Raw genomic sequence first — 18,159 nt, 5'->3', positions numbered from 1 at the left:
CACCATAATTTTAGATTCTTACCTTATTATCAATTATATCTATTAATATATTATGGTATTCTTATTGTAATATATTATAATTATACTATATTAATTCTTGTGATATTCTCGACTTAAGCTTAAGATCTGTTGGTGCAACCGGGCATTATAGTTTTTTATATGTATAAATAAAACAATATCCAGAACTACCAACTACTTTATTTGTCATGGCCATACATATTTTTCGATCCAATCTACAAATTGAGAGACTCGAGTATATACACCAGGGATGTTACCACAGCCTGCCCCATATGATACGATTCCAACAATTGAGTACGCTCCAGTCCTATCTCTGATTTGCAAAGGACCTCCTGAGTCACCCTAAAATATGAATACAATGTAAGTTTAAAAATATACATACTAACTATACTACTACTAAGGATTTCCAGTTTTCTCTGTATTCGTTTTCTCAACATTACTTTTCTACAATTTACAAAGCAAATGGACGATGAAAAAACAAGACGAAAGGAACTGTGCAATATGAAGTAATCTCCCGTCAATTCATCTAGGTTCCATCGAAAATTGATTCCGTATCTTTGGTGCTTAATATGTGACAAAAATTTCAAAGCGATTCATTCGATTGTTTAAATTTTATTCAAATTGTTTATCCCAGAGAGCTTTTTTTTTCAATAACCTATCAGAAAAAAAATGATGTTAGAACCAATCCACAATTAAAGAGCATTATCTATATTTTCAACTTGGTTTAAAAAAAGTAAATAAAAAATGCATTTATTAGTAATAAATAATTATGCAAAAGTATCATCAATCTTTCCTTATAAACTTTTTATTTTTTATAGAATAAATTATATATATTATTGCAATTTTTTATCCATTATATATACATAATATTACTTATTAGTTGTGTATCTAAAACAGAATAAAAAAATAGATTTTTTTAAAAAGTTATTCAAAAAGTTTATAAAGAAAAATTGACGATACTTTTGCATAATTATTTATTACTAATAAATGCATTTTTTATTCACTCTTTTTAAACCAATTCGAAAGTCTAGCTCATGCTCTTTCATTTGACACCTGTAAAATTTTTATCACCTATTAAGCACCAAAGAACCCTCATTTGACAAAAATTTTAAAGCTGTACACGAATTTTTATAATAGTTATTGTGAAATTAATTTTTTTGCAATTATATTAACAATAAATGAGCATATCAAACTTTGTAATACGCCATTTTGAAGCTTTTTCCATGCTCTCGAAGATGTTTATATTAGAAAAACCATATTTTCTCCTGATTTAAAAAAAAGGAAAAAGGCCGTTTCTTGACATTAAATTGTTTATAACTAAAAATGGCCGCCAGACCCTACGGAGGAAATAGTTACAATTTGTTCTTATAGGTATTACCTGTCGAAAAAACGCTTTAGTACCTTGGATGTTGAAGTGTCACGAACAGGGTATATTTTTGTCTTATTACCCTGGCCTAATATACAATCCCTGTAACGCTAATTACACACGCCGATTTTGGACGGTCGATTTTTATATCGACCTTCCAAATTCATATAGTGAACCGCATGTGAGAAGAGGACATTGCACATACGCCGAACGGTGATCGACGGTCGTGCGTGTGTGTAATGTCCCATTCTCACATGTGGTTCACTATAGGAATTAGGAAGGCCGATATAAAATCGACCGTCCAAAATCGGTGTATTTGTGTAATTAGCCTAAGTCAGGCTATTAACGGTTGTGCATTACTTTACGAGACAATTAATGCACCATATCAACGAAATATAATCTTTATTTCTTTATTTATTTATTTATCTTTATTTATTATCTGTCATAATTTTGTCGCTGAGATTTCACGTCGTTAAGAAGTTTTGTCAGTAGGAAACGAAGCGTTGCTATGCCGTTTTATCAGTTAAAAACGCTGGACGGAAGGGCCGCCCGAGAACTTTATCGTGCCGATCTATTATCGTTATGGTACTAGATATTGGCATTCTATAAAAATAACAAAGTTACTCGTTATTTTGATATTTTAGAAACACCTACTGTACTTAAAAGTATTTTATGGTTTTACGCATCATTAATTCCTGCATTTGAGAAAATGTTCGATGCCATATTTCGGGGACACACTATAGATGTGTAGATTATTGCATAAATCAATAGAATATTATAGTCATACTTTCATTTCAAATTAGTTCATTTTTCTGAGAAATTAATAGTTTACAATATTTGCATTTCATTCTATTTCGATTACGCCAGTCAATGCGCGAGATTAAGAACAAGATATTATCTCCAAATTCTATCCTACTGCATGGATTTTAATAAAATTTTGGGAGTAGCCCAATCTCCTAATTCAAAGTCTATCCTATATACTATGGCGCTTTTATCATGGGGGAAGTTCCCCCCACTTCTCAGGGTTGAAATATTTTTATTTTCGAATTACATGGAGAAAAAGGAAGATTTTTAAGAAAATTTAAAAATTCATTCTATAATTTGATCACATTTTAAAAAAAAACCATTCATTTTAAACCCCTTTAACTTTTTGAAAGTAGAAATAACACTATATTAAAAGGTATTGAGAAGAAAAACAATGCATTTAAATTATGGTGGATGGGGAGTTAAATGTATATACTTTTCATTTTTCCTTAAAGTACATTAGTCATTATATTTTTTGCGCCATATCTCGCTTAGTTTGTAAGTAACCGACATTTAACGGTGCTCGTTTTAAAGGCCTTTTCAAACACTACAAAAGGTGTTGGTAGCATTATACACCTAAAACCTACCTTTCCTCTGTTATTTCAAGTTGAATACACCAATTTGAGCATGCACCAAAAAACAAACTATTTTCACCTACCATATCTCTTTTTGTATTATAAATAGAACATTTACGAAGGAACGAATCTCTTTATTATTTATAATCTAAAAAATGTTTTATATAGAGTTTTTAGTTCGATGCATAGTTTTTAAGGTATTCACAAAAAATCCGTCCGAAAAGGTGTCATTTTTCAATGAAAATGGCCAATTTTCAACTACGCATAACTCAAAAAGTATTGAGTTCTCAAAAAAAAGTATAGACCAGTTTTTGCTTAGAAATAGGTTCTTCAGCCACTTCCGTGCTTATTTTGACCAACAAATTTTCCACCCCCTTGAAGAAGTGGGAACCGCCCCAAGATAAAAGCGCCATAGTATATAGGGTAGATTTTGTTTCTTGAGCTATTCCCTACTTACTGTGAAAATATCAAGTACATCAATGTAGTAGGATGGAATTCGGAGCCAAATACCCTCATTGACTGCTCTACAATAATGCTCGGCTATGAACGCGTGAGAGAGGACACACATAAGATTATAGCAAAATTTCTATTTACCGTAACTTTTCGAGTTTTTGAGCTACAGCAATAAATTTTATGTCATTGGAAAGGTAATTTTGCATTCTTTCAAAATGTGTTAAAATATACAGGGCGTATCAAAAAAATTAAGATTTTTTATTCATTTCCGGTTCAACCGGAAGCCATGTTTTTGGTAAAATTTATTGTGATAATAGATAATAAAATACCATATATGTTTACAAAATTTCAAATTTTAGTTTCTATTAAGAAGGAAGTTACGAGCACTCGAATATTTTTTTATAAAAAATTCATAACTCCCCTCCTATGGGGAGTTAAGATATATGACTAATGTCATTCAATTTACTGATAGGATATCAAAAATATATCAAAAAATAAAAAAATTCCTTGGAGCCATTTTTGAGAAAATCTAGTTCAAATTTATGTCAAAATTTGACCCCTTAAATATAGGCAACCCGTAACTTTTTCTGAAAAACGATAACATCTTTCTTATAGCCCCATCTTTAGGCTATATAACGACTTTTTCAAATTAAACTTATCTTCAAAAACTTTTTAGATAGATAGGGAAATGTGTCGGGGGGGCGGTCGGCCATGTTGACCGCCATTTTGAATTTGGAAATGTCAAATTCCGTAATTTTATTTACCTATCGATGAGCTTACTTTGAGTTGAATTTCATTTATTTCTGTCAAAATTTGCAAAAATGGGCCCTAAATAACCCCCCTATTTCGGCCCCCCTTTGAGAGATTTTTTTAAAAGCTTAGTTTCTCGACAAAATTCTCTTAAACTTACTCATACCGAATTTCATCAAAATCGGTCCAGTAGTTTTTGCTGGGCGGTGGCGACATACGTACGTACATACGTACGTACGTACGTACGTACATACTTCCGACATGTTTTTTTTATTTGCTTTTTAGACTCAGGGGGACTCAAAACGTCGAAAAAAAGTGAAATCTGAAAAAATTTTTTTTGCACGATCCTATAACTTTATCTATTATACTATACTACGTATATAGTACGATAAAGTAAAACAGTCTAGTGAAATAGTCACTAATATTTTTAAGGATATAATTAGAATAAAATTAGTCACATGATGTACATGTTATGTAGTATACACTAGTTTAATAAATTTTGTCATAATTATTGATTATTAAGGATGCCGAGAGCAATCATATTTTAGGTTAAGTTCGGGTAATCGCTGCCAGCGTAATGATTGTAATGGCGGCCGGCCGCCATTCCCTTCGCACTAAGAATATTTTTGCAATCTAGAAATCTAGACAATATCATAGGTAATATTCGTTTTATTAAAACAAATATTTTAATTACCGATGACCACTAAATATCACAGAAAAACCATAAAAGCTATGTGGCCTTCAGACCAAATGTAAGCCGCGTTAAATGCGATTCGTAATGGTAGAAGTACCAGGGAGGTTTCTAGGACATTTGGTATTCCTAGAAGCACTCTTCAAGACAGACTTAGAAATGGTAATGCTGTTTCGGGGCCTAATATGGGACGTCATCCTGTATTCACCACAGAGAACGAAAAGCTATTGGCAAGTCAAGTTGTCAAAGTTTCAAAAATATTTTACGGTATAACACCAGTGGAGATTAAACGATGTGCATTTACTTATGCAAAAAAAATGGTATTAAAAATTCCTTTTCCAAAAACAGTAACTCTGCTGGTAAAGCTTGGCTCAAGCTGTTGATACCAATGAAACTCTTCAAGATAAAAATGAAGTGACACCAGAAGTTCCTGAGGAGAATGAAAATCATAAATTAGCTGATGGAGTTTCATTTTCTGATTTGATACCATTATCTGGACCATCAGGAATACAGATACCAAAGAAGCAGCAACGCAACAGGAAACAACATTCAGAGATCTTTACATCTACTCTAATGAAAGCATTATTAGATAAAAAAATGAAAAAAAAAACTACAGAATATGATGAAAAAAAAATGCAAAAAATAAAGGTACTAAACGTAAGCTAACAGATAATAATGCACCCGATCAAACACAAATCACAACTACTACAATCAGAGCAATCCCTAAACGTAAACGCAACTGCAAAGAGACATTGGCGAGAACTGTCATAGATATTTCTGAAGAAGAAGGTGAATCCGATGATGACTCACTGGAAAAGGAAGTTAATGAAGATATTTGTATCATATGCGGCGATATGGGAAAACACCGGGAGATGTAGTTGCGTTGCGTAATGTGTGGGCACATGCGGCTTGTGTAGACACTGAACGTAAAAAGTTTATTTGTGATTTTTGCCTTTAAATAGTAAATTGTATTCTAGTAACGGGCAATGGCGGCCCAGGCCGCCATTATCTTACCGTGGAAGGTAATGACGGCCAATGGATATGTTTAAGAATTCCTTTGTATATTTTTTCGTTTTGTTCTTTCTTTATTTTGGTAAAATATATTTGATTTCTTTGTTTTCTATCTTACATTTGACAATTTTTTAGAATTTTTGTGTTATCAATAAAGATGATATTCACAAAATAGCTTAGGGGGTCGGCATTCCCCGACTGTATCCTAATATTCTAGGATCTAGGACTTCCCATTGTGTTAATAGATGTCTCAAGTGAATTATTTATATAATTTTGCTTAGGTAGACAGATTGTTTTCTTTTGGATTCAGAGCAGACCATAGGCCTCTCTGAAGATGCCAAAAGGGTGAAACGTGCATAAGAGGATGATAGTCGCCCCTAGAGAATTAACATATCGGAAAAAACGGGAAAAATTGGAAAAAACAGGTTTTTTCCGTTTTTTTCCAAACCATTGGAAAAATTGGAAAAAATGGGAAAATTTGAAAATATTTTTTAATTGAGACTTAAGTGTACTTAAACTAAGAGACTTTAATTATAAGTGTCAAAACCGAAACTTCAAAGGCTTTCAAAGCACATTATTTAACCAAATTGGTCAGTGGTATATTTTTATCTGAGTCTCAATCTGAATCTTCAGACCAAGCATCTGATTTAGACTCGATCTCCGCTTCACCATTCTGAACGGATAACACAACATGGTTTTTGTCAGTCTCTTTTAAAAGTGGATCTGGTCTAGTATCGTAAATAAATATCTGTTTTTCGTTTATAACCAAATTTAAATGAATAGCAACAACTTATTTTTATCCTGTGAAAACATATATTTTTTCCTGTATATATGAGGCCGTGTAAAGACCAGTTTCTTTGTGAAGAGGCGGAAGATGGAGGTCCATTTAAAATTCGGGAGGCAATTGGCATAAGTGGCTGCGATGTACATAAACCTTGCTACCATATAACGGAATCAGAACGTCAAATAACTGTCAAAGTGTGGACACGAATTTATATTCTCCGCAGTTTAATAGTTTGATTTTAACGATACAAACGAGCAGTTCTCGGTGTATTGTGTGTTATTGTGTTAATTAGTGTTCCTTTTGTTAATTTTCTTTATTGTTTATAATAGGTAGGTTAGGTAAGTGATTAAAAAAATATATAATGGATGAGACCTCGGGTGGCACTTCGCCACCCGAAAATAAGGACGCAGAGGAGGATAGGTATGTAAATAATTTTATAGATTTAAATAATAGATATAGAACTGAGGATAAAGGTCCATATTTTGTATATATTGAGAGTACTGATAAGCATTTGGGAAGAATTTTCCCAATCCGGATTGGTCACGTTTTGTTGACTGACAATTATATAAAATCCGATGTTCTTGATATCAAATCGATTGGTCTTAATCGCGTTAAAGTTATTTTTAAGTCTTATGAAAAAGCTAATTATCTAGTTAATAATAAAATTATGTCTAATAATAACTTAGTAGCGTATATACCCAAATTTTTTACACACAAGAAGGGTGTGTTGAGGAATATTGACACATACTTTTCTGAGGAATATTTAAAAAATGCCATAATATCTAATAAAGAGGTGGTTCAAGTTCAACGCATGAAACGAAAGGTAACAGATAAAGACGGTAATATTTCATATGTAAACAGACAAATGGTTATTGTTCAATTTGTAGGAAATGAACTTCCTCAAAATATAACAATTAATTTATGCAATTTCTCTGTAGAACCATATATATTCCCCGTTGTTCAATGTTTTAATTGCCTGCGATATGGGCATTCTGCCAAGCAATGTAAAACCAAATCTTCTCACTGTCGAAACTGTTCTAGCCTAAATCATACGTCAGACTCTTCTTGCGAAAAATTCTGCATTTATTGCCAAAATAATGAACACTGCTCTACATCCAGAGATTGTCCAGTATATAAGAAACAAAAAAATATCAAACAACTCATGGCCAGGGAAAATATTACATTTAAAGAAGCTGAAAGATTGCATGATAATCCATCTTATGCCAAGATTTCTACAAATAATAGATTTTCAGTTCTTAATAATTCCACTAATTTTCCCTCTCTGCCACTCCCCAGTACGTCCCAAACTCCAAATTCTAGCTTTTTGCTACGTAAACCCATTGTTCGAAATACTTCACCCAAAAGACAAGTGCAAAAACGTAAGCCATCTGCTCCGGAGCCTCCACCTATTTCTCCGTCTCTGCCTACTTCTTCCCATTTTCAATCAAAAAAAACCAAATCTTCACATAATCCCATCATACCAAATCCTCACAGAGATGACTTTATCCAATATAAGGAAAAACTAACAAGTCAGATAATAACCGTAGTTAAACAAGTAGTTAATTCAGATTCATCCGAAACAAATTACAATTTAGAAGAAAATATTAGAAAAATGATCTCCTCTATATTAAGTCCTTCAAATCTAATTCCAGAAATCGATATTGAATCTTGTTCTGATGATTCAATCCACTAATAAGATAAGTACACCCAATAGTAAAAACATTAAAGTTATCCAATGGAATATTCGTTCTTTCTCTAAAAACCATCCAAGTTTATTAAATTTTTTACACAATAATCCTGTAGATATTATAGCTTTATCAGAAACCTTCAAAAAACCAAACCATTCTTTTAAACTAAAAGGGTATAAGATTATCCGACAGGATCGTGCAAATGGCTTTGGCGGTGTTGCCATTGCAGTTCGCCAAGACATTAAATTTATAAATTTTCCTATTACTTTTGCATATAAAAAAGATTTAGAACTTTGCGCAGTTAAATTTCCGTCCTTAAATATCATACTAGTATCGGTGTATAAACCACCTAAATTAAATGTTTCTAAATCAGATTGGTCAAATATCTTTCGGCAATTTAATTCTCCTGTTATCTTCTGTGGCGATTTTAACAGCCATCATACACTTTGGGGATCTCATATTAATAAAGCTTGTGGTAATCAATTAGTAGAAGCCTTAGATGACAATAACTATGTTGTTCTCAATAATGGTAAACCAACTAGAATTTCTCGTCCAGAAGAGCTACCTTCGGCGGTAGACATTACATTTTGCTCTGCTAGTTTGGCTAGTGATTGTTGTGTATGGGATGTCGTACCAGATGCGTTAGGTTCAGATCATTGCTTAATCAAATTTGAAATTATTAGGGATAGAGTTATAATAAATAAAAATCCAGCATCTAAATGGAATGATAAATTAGCTGATTGGTCTGCATACTCCACTATACTGGAAAATTCGTTAATTAGTACAAACCAAAATCTAAACTCCAATCTACTAAGCTTCTCTATTTTTATGGAAAAGGTCTCAGAGGCAGCATCCGCAACTATTCCCCTAAAAAGAGCAAGACAACAAGTAACTCAACGTCCAATATGGTGGGATACCGAATGCTATGATATGTTTCGTCGCAGAAAAGAAGCCCTGAACCAGTATAAACGTGTCTCAAACTATACAAACTATTGTCAATATCAAAATGTAGCTAGTCAAACTAAATTACTATTTTCTAAAAAAGCTCGAGATAGCTGGATATCTTTCATAAGCAATATTAATAAAAACACGCACCCTACTAAAATTTGGCAATTTATAAAAAAAATATCAAACAAAGACTCAACGGGATCGGGCAGTATATCAGCTGATATGGTGGACGATTTTTTTGAGTTTTTTATTCCCAAATTTGCATCAAATAAAATCGACTTCAGTAAATTTAATAGTAATGTAGCATGCAATGAATCATTTTATATGCCTATCAGTTTGGAGGAATTACGATTAGCAATCAAACAATCTAAAAGTACAGCACCGGGTTTTGATAGCATTACATATAAAATGATTGAATACTTGCCTGAAATTGCTAAAGGAATTCTTTTAAATATTTTTAATAGTTGGTGGTTGCAAGGATTATATGACCAAAGTTTAAAAAAAACTGTAATTTGCTTACTTGCTAAACCCAACAAAAATTTAAGTCTACCTAACTCTTACAGACCAATTTCATTAATATCATGCATTACAAAAACATTTGAGAGAATTATCAAATTAAGAATGGAATTGCATTTTGAAAGTAATTGTTTATTACCTATTAATCAGTTTGGATATCGCAGAGGCAAAGGCACCTCTGAAGCATTAGCTCAATTAGTTTCCGACATTCAGAATGCACTTTCCGTTAATCTTATAACGGCATGCTTGTTTTTAGATATTAAAGGGGCTTATGATACTCTGGATATTGATATTTTAACTGTTCAGCTCATAAAATACGGTATAAATTATAAATTCGCACAAAGAATCACAGATTTGTATAGGGACAGAGAAGTTTTCATTCGAGATTCAGAAAATCACATTTACGGCCCTCGATTATTATCAGTCGGAATTCCGCAAGGTTCAGTCCTAAGTCCAGTACTTTTTAATATCTATACTGCAGAATTGCATGACATGTTAAATGAAACAAATAATACAATTAAAATTATTCAGTATGCAGACGATTTCTGTATATACAGCAGCCGTAAATCATATAATGAGTGTTTATGCGATTTGGATCTGATAATGCAATGTGTAAAAAGATGGTCTATGGCTTTTAATTTCACGTTATCCCCTGAAAAATCTAGCATCACCTTTTTCACTAGACATAGGTTAAGTTCCCCTACCAGTATAAATTTAAGTAATGTTGATATTAATGTATCCTCTCACCATAAGTATCTGGGCGTGGTTTTGGACAAAAAACTAACCTGGACACTCCATGTGAATCACATTATCAACAAATGCGAAAAAGGTTTAAACATGCTTCGTTGCATATGTAAAGCTAGATGGGGTGCCGACCCAAAGATAGCATTAATGTTCTATAAATCGTATATTCGGTCAATCATTGATTATGGATGCTTTTTATATGGTTCATCGTCAAAATCTAATTTATCAAAAATCGATCATATTCAGTATAAGGCAATACGTATATGTATTAGTGCGTTTAAGTCAACGCCATGTGCTGCAATTCTAGCAGAAGCGCAGGAACCTCCTCTAAACCTTAGAAGAGAATTCTTGTCTAATAAGTTTCTATTAAAGACCAGGACTTTAGACTCACATAAATTATTAAGTAAAATTAACAGTCTCACTGAATATAACTTAACAAATTCTTATTGGAGAATTAAAACTTCTCCCCCTCTTACAGATGCTTATCTAGAAACTAACAACTTTAGCATTAACACTAAACAAATATTACCCATATATAACCTTTCTATTGAAGAAATCGCAATCTTTCCAAAGATCATAAAACCTACATATAGAAACCTACCATGCCAAAACAATAAAATTATAAAATTAATCTTATCTGAATTTTCTAATTATAAATACATCTATACAGATGGTTCGAAAACATGTAATAGTGTAGGTAGTGCTTATTATGTTTCTAATATAAAAAGTGGTAATTCTTTTAGACTACCTAAATGTACATCTATCTTCACTGCCGAACTTTATGCTATTGAAAGAGCCCTAACTTACGCGGTTGAACAGAACTTTGGAGACACGGTTATACTATCAGATTCTTTATCTGCTCTTGAGGCAATATCACAACCAATAACCAAAAAACACAACAATGAGTTGTTATGCCATATTAGAAAGACAATCGCTCGATTTAAAAATAAGAGTAGTGACTTGGTCTTTATCTGGGTAAAAGGACATGCTGGAATCAAAGAAAATGAGATAGTGGATGAAATGGCAAAGAATTCGGCAACTTTAAATGAAATAGTAGATTTAACAATCTCCAGCGATTACATTCCAGAATTGCATAAAAAATTAAGAAAGAAATGGGAAACTATTTGGCTTAAGTTTGTACAAACTTCGAGGAATCCATACACTTACATATACCCACAACTTCCGCAAAATATCCCACACATATTTGATTATCACGTTACTCGGTTTTATTCCACATCCCTAAGTCGCTTAAGATTAAACCATGGCAATTTTCCTGCACATTTAGCTAAAATAGGAATGCGTATCAACTCTCTCTGTTCATGTGATAACTACTCTACTGCAGATTTAAATCATATAATCTTTAATTGTGAACTTAATAAAAACCATACGAAAGCACTAATTGCTAGACTTCAGGAGCGGAATGTAAGTTTACCGCTGAATATTTCACATCTACTAAGCTTCAATACCAAAACTATTAATGATATTATCATACAATTTCTTAAAGATTCTAAAATAAAAATTTAATATGACATCTTCAATCTTCAACTTTCAAATATCTGTGGCAAAAAGTTTATCTAATGCCATCCCCTCTTTGTGAACACACACACACATATAACGGGATCAGTACTACATATTTGCACTGTTCCATAAAGAATTTCGACTAAAAAATCCAGTTTTTGTTCTAAATTGGGCTAGATTTGCCACTACCTTCCCTACATCTAGGTTTAGGCCCAGTCTTTCCACCTCTGAATAAATAGTTATCGGGAAGTTTATCCAGCAGATTACATTTAAATCTGTCAAATAAACTTCCCGATAACTAGTTATTCGGAGGTGAAAAGACCGGGCCTTAATGAAGAACAAGCCATTTCAGAAATGAAGTCTATGGCTTCCATTAGTTGGTCTTCATTCAATTATTCCTCTTTAAAGCGAGCATCACGAGGGTGCAAAGTGAATCAGCTTAGAACAAAATTCGTAGCGTTTTTCAACATACATATTTTAGCAAGCTTTCGATAAGAGAACTAGTCTGGTTAACTTGTTGAGGAATATTTTTTAATATTGTGTCTTTTATATACCTACTTAAAGACAAAAGGCACTTCTGATAATATAGATCTATCCGATTCTACTAAATTTATCGATTTTGATACGGGATGCAGAATTTGTTTAGTATATTGTAACAAATGTCAATTTTTCCGTATTTTTCCATTTTTTCCTGTTTTTTCCGGAAAAAAACAGGTTTTTTTCGTGCACCCAATTTTTCCGGAAATTTTAAATCTCTAGTCGCCCCTAAAACAGAATGAAATCTAAACTATCTTTTATTCTCTCCTAGAGTCTTTGTAGACAACAAGATGTGGTGCAAACAAAGAACACCCTCAGAAAAAAAGACGTAAAGAATGGTGTTTCTTCAAATAAGAATAGATAATATAGTTCGCTCTAAATCAATGCCAAACCTGCTTATATCTTTAAAGTAAACTTACCTCGCAGGCATCGGAAGAATTTCCAAAAGCACAGATTTGTGTGTTTTCAATTGTATAAAGACCCAAAGATCTGATAGAGTATGTTTTGTTACAAGATGTAACAGAAACAGGAACCAATTTGGCTTTTTGTAAAGTTATACGTCTATCATCTTCGTAAACTAAAAATTTTTAAAGTAAATAAAAAAATATGAAAAATTTTTTTAAGAAACGCTTTTTTTTAGTTACGAGTGACTAAGATTAAAAATATAAAAAGAATTATAAAAAAATAAAAAAATTCAAACTCGAAGGATTCTTCTAAAAAAAACTGTTAGACAGATTAAATATACAAAAATCTTATACATTCGTTAAAAAATTGAAAAAATCTAACACATTCTTTAAAGAAAAGCGCGGGGCGCGAAAAGTAAAAAAGTATCTACCCTCAAACCGTTTATTCGATGAAGGCGCGCCCCACGCTTTTATTTAACGAATGTGTTGGTTTTTTTCAATTTTTTAACGAATGTGTGAGATTTTTGTATATTTAATAACAGTTTTTTCGAATAATCCTTCGAGTTTTAATTTTTTTTTATTTTTTGCTTTTTAGTTGATTTTTTTATAATAGATATTTTTAATTTTAGTCACTCGTAACTAAAGAAAAGCGTTTCGTAATTTTTTTTTCTACGAGCGTGCAAAAATGTCTACTTTCGCGCACGCATTTTAGTTTAGAAAGTTTCACTTTTCCGCACGCGTGTTACTTTTCCGCACGCGTGTTACTTTTCCGCACGCGTGTTACTTTTCCGCACGCGGTTTTTACTTTTCCGCACGCGTGTTAATTTAGATATGTTAATATGGCCTTAAAGTAATTATAATACATGCAATACACTAATATTTAGATATTATTTACTAATTTATTTCAAATATCTCTTATTGTGTTCCTGTTTTAATGAAATTAACGCGACAATTCGATGAAATAAAATTATTTTGACATAATATTCGAAAGTCAAATCGGTAGCCAATAACAGTCGTTTTGAATCATCGTCGTGGAAACCAAGATCGTCGTCGAAAATATGAGTAGCTATGGTCAACTATCTGTATTTAGAAGTAGATAAATATTGTAAAAAAATGTAAAAACATTGTAATAAGTATTAAAAAAAAAAACAGAAACCATTAAGAAGACGAATAACCTCCGAGAGGTTGAACCGGGTTTTAGTCTTACCGTAATGAAAAAAAAAAAAACAAAAAAAAAAAACAACAAAAAACAAAAACAAAAAAAAAACATAAAAAAATAAAAAAAATAAAAAAAAAGGAAAAAAAAAATAATTCAATATAAAAAATGAATAATATAATGTAATGTAATATAAAAATGTTAATGTAAAATAATAATATAATGTAATATAAAAATGTTAATGTAAAATAATAATAACAATGATATGATGATATTGTAATGTATAATAGGGAAGGAAAATAAACATAGAGTAGTTGAAATTAATGTAAATATGAGCAAAATCGGTTAGATGGGCGAATGGACCCTAAGGTCCGCAGTCATACAAACCCAAGGAAAAAAAAAGATCGTCGTCATGCTAACTAGTTATATTGAAAGTTTGGTTTTGACAACCTTGTCAAAGAATTAATTTGTGTATGTATTTTCATATTAATTAAATTAATTGATTAAGATTTGGTAATTTTTTAAAGACTCTTAGAAAAAATATTGTTCCTAACTCTTGCAGAAAGTTTCTTTTCCGCACTCGAAACTGCAGTCGCGTGCGGAAAAGAATGACTTTCTGCACTTGTTAGGAAAATAAATATTTTCATATTTTTTTTTACTTTTTACTTTTTAGTCTTACACTTTTCAAACATTAAAATATATTGTCATATATAAATAGACAAATTTTTTGCATTTATTTCAACATTTGATACACACATTGTACATTTTCTGTAATTTCTTCATACATTTCTTAAATCCAACTCATTATTTACACATATTACAGTTTTCGCAGTCTTTCCATCTCTTCTAATGCTTTACTAATGACTAAGTTAAAAATACGAATTTTTGAATTTGAGTTTTGGTTGAAGTTTGCTTTTGTATCGTATTGAAATTTGACACGAATGAGCGCCGATGTTTATATACACAAAGATATGAGCGTTCAAAATGGTCGCCGCTTAGGATGTTTATAAACATGATGTACAGGGTTATTCACTATATTTTGACCCCCCCTGTAAACTGCTTTATTTACAGAATTAGAAAAAAATGGTAAATACAAAAGTTATTCGATTTTTAAAATATGATGTTTTGACATATATAACATACTAGTGACGTCATCCATCTGGGCGTAATGACGTAATCGACTATTTTTTTTTAAATTAGAATAGGGGTCGTGTGCTAGCTCATTTGAAAGGTAATTCAATTCTCTATTCAGTAATATAAACATTAAGATAATTATTTATACAGGGTGTCCAAAAATAATTTTTTTAAATTAAATTAATTGACACAAACAGAAAAATGTATGAAAAAACGAAAGATGTAGATCTTTGAAACACACCGAGTGATCAAAAGATCCACAGGTACTGGTTTGGACGACCACTCGTACGAAAACAAACAAATGAAATAGAGAATGCGGAAAAATCCCCTTACGAACAATTCACACATCCACTACTTCGGGCTGGGAAAATTTTTTTGAATAGAATCGAAGATCCAAACACCAGCTCTTAGCAATGTGTTTCGCCCTCTTCAACCTCTATGGGCTCATCGGTGAAGATGAGAGGTTGAATATCTTCAGACACATTCCAATCAAAAAACAACATTCGAGACCTAGACATAGCAGGAACGTAAATCTACGCCCAACCTGACAATGCCATTCTCAAGTTTTAATTCCCTAATTACTTTAGATTAAGTAAGATAATGTTTATGAAAAAACGAAAGATGTAGATCTTTGAAACACACTGAGTGATCAAAAGATCCACAGGTACTGGTTTGGATGACCACTCATACGAAAACAAACAAATGAAATAGAGAATGCGGAAAAATCCCCTTACGAACAATTCACACATCCACTACTTCGGGCTGGGAAAATTTTTTTGAATAGAATCGAAGATCCAAACACCAGCTCTTAGAAATGTGTTTCGCCCTCTTCAACCTCTATGGGCTCATCGGTGAAGATGAGAGGTTGAATATCTTCAGACACATTCCAATCAAAAAACAACATTCGAGACCTAGACATAGCAGGAACGTAAATCTACGCCCAACCTGACAATGCCATTCTCAAGTTTTAATTCCCTAATTACTTTAGATTAAGTAAGATAATGTTTATGATAATCACTCAGTGTGTTTCAAAGATCTACATCTTTCGTTTTTTCATAAACATTATCTTACTTAATCTAAAGTAATTAGGGAATTAAAACTTGAGAATGGCATTGTCAGGTTGGGCGTAGATTTACGTTCCTGCTATGTCTAGGTCTCGAATGTTGTTTTTTGATTGGAATGTGTCTGAAGATATTCAACCTCTCATCTTCACCGATGAGCCCATAGAGGTTGAAGAGGGCGAAACACATTTCTAAGAGCTGGTGTTTGGATCTTCGATTCTATTCAAAAAAAATTTCCCAGCTCGAAGTAGTGGATGTGTGAATTGTTCGTAAGGGGATTTTTCCGCATTCTCTATTTCATTTGTTTGTTTTCGTACGAGTGGTCGTCCAAACCAGTACCTGTGGATCTTTTGATCACTCAGTGTGTTTCAAAGATCTACATCTTTCGTTTTTTCATAAACATTATCTTACTTAATCTAAAGTAATTAGGGAATTAAAACTTGAGAATGGCATTGTCAGGTTGGGCGTAGATTTACGTTCCTGCTATGTCTAGGTCTCGAATGTTGTTTTTTGATTGGAATGTGTCTGAAGATATTCAACCTCTCATCTTCACCGATGAGCCCATAGAGGTTGAAGAGGGCGAAACACATTTCTAAGAGCTGGTGTTTGGATCTTCGATTCTATTCAAAAAAATTTTCCCAGCCCGAAGTAGTGGATGTGTGAATTGTTCGTAAGGGGATTTTTCCGCATTCTCTATTTCATTTGTTTGTTTTTTTTTAGAAAAATGTATGTAATTTATTTAATTTAAAATACATTTTACTGCTGTTAGAAAACAGAAATAAAAGTTTATTGCAAAAATAAACATTGATTTTTGCTTAAATTCAATGTTCAAACTTCCAAGAGGCAGATGGGAGGCAGCTTGAACATTGAATTTAAGTGAAAAGTAATGTTTATTTATTCAATAAATATTTATTTCTGTTTTATGACAGGAGTATAATGTATTTGAATTAAATAAATTACATACATTCTTCTTTTTGTGTCAATTAATTTAATGTTGTTCTGAACTAATTAATTTAATAAAAAAAAAATTTTTGGACACCCTGTATAATTAATCATGTTAATGTTTATATTACTGAATAGGTAATTGAATAACCTTTCAAATGAGCTAGCACTCGACCCCTATTCCCATTTAAAAAAATAGTCGATTACTTCATCATGCCCAGATGGATGACGTCACTAGTATGACATATATGTCCAAAAATCATAATTTACAAATCCAATAACTTTTCTATTTTACATTTTTTTCTAATTCTGTAAATAAAGCAGTTTACAGGGGGGTCAACATATAGTGAATAACCCTGTACAAACATGAAAAGGAATCGGCAAAAAATTTAAAACTTTATTGTTTATTTATGAAGCATAACGTAAACAATTACTTAACGTAAAAAGTTAAAATATTTATAGTTCATATAATTAGTTACAATCTGTAAAATTTCAAGTTTCTACATTGTAAAAAACAAGAGAATTTAAGCATTTTCCATTAAAATCGTTTTTTTAATCCCTATACAGGGCAAATCCCTATACACATATACTAGTCCAGGGTAATAAGGTTTTTTCCATGACACTTGAACAGCCAGGGTACTGAAGCGTTTTTTCGACAGGTAATACCTATAAGAGCAAATTGTAGCTATTTCCTGCGTAGGATCTTGCGGCCATTTTTATTTAGTAACAATTAAATGTCAAAAAATGGCATTTTTTACTTCTTTTTCAAATCAATGAAAAACAGGGAAACTTATGGTTTTTTTAGTACTAATATCTTCGAGATTATGGAAAAAGCTTTAAAATGACGTATTACAAAGTTTGATATACCTACTCATTTATTGTTAATATAATTGCGAAAAAAGGTCGGAATTGCAAAAAAAAAAAATATTTTCGCAATAACTGTTGTAAAAATTAGTGTACAGCTTTGAAATTTTTGTCAAATAATGGTTCTTTGGTGCTTAATATGTGATAAAAATTTCAAAGCGATTCATTCAATTGTTTAAATTTTATTCAAATTGT

At 31.9% G+C, this 18,159-nt stretch overlaps 1 protein-coding gene across 2 annotated transcripts in view; it reads right to left on the bottom strand.

The window, feature by feature from the left end:
* Positions 1-182: 182 nt before the first annotated feature.
* Positions 183-18,159, bottom strand: part of LOC114327129 (serine protease persephone-like) — a 129,647-nt gene continuing 111,670 nt past the window's right edge. The window contains exons 5-6 of one of the 2 annotated variants that reach the window (XM_050646332.1): positions 12,823-12,980; positions 183-360 (exon numbers count right to left, since the gene is read on the bottom strand). In XM_050646332.1, coding sequence (XP_050502289.1) covers positions 205-360; positions 12,823-12,980 — 314 coding nt within the window. In that variant the 3' untranslated portion in view covers positions 183-204. The remainder of the gene's footprint in view (positions 361-12,822; positions 12,981-18,159) is intronic. The other variant, XM_050646333.1, reaches the window with a different exon arrangement.

Source organism: Diabrotica virgifera, chromosome 3 (genome assembly GCF_917563875.1).
Source record: "Diabrotica virgifera virgifera chromosome 3, PGI_DIABVI_V3a".
NCBI lineage: Eukaryota > Metazoa > Arthropoda > Insecta > Coleoptera > Chrysomelidae > Diabrotica > Diabrotica virgifera.
Note: the sequence above shows the minus strand (reverse complement) of the source record. Positions and strands in the feature narration are given on the sequence as shown.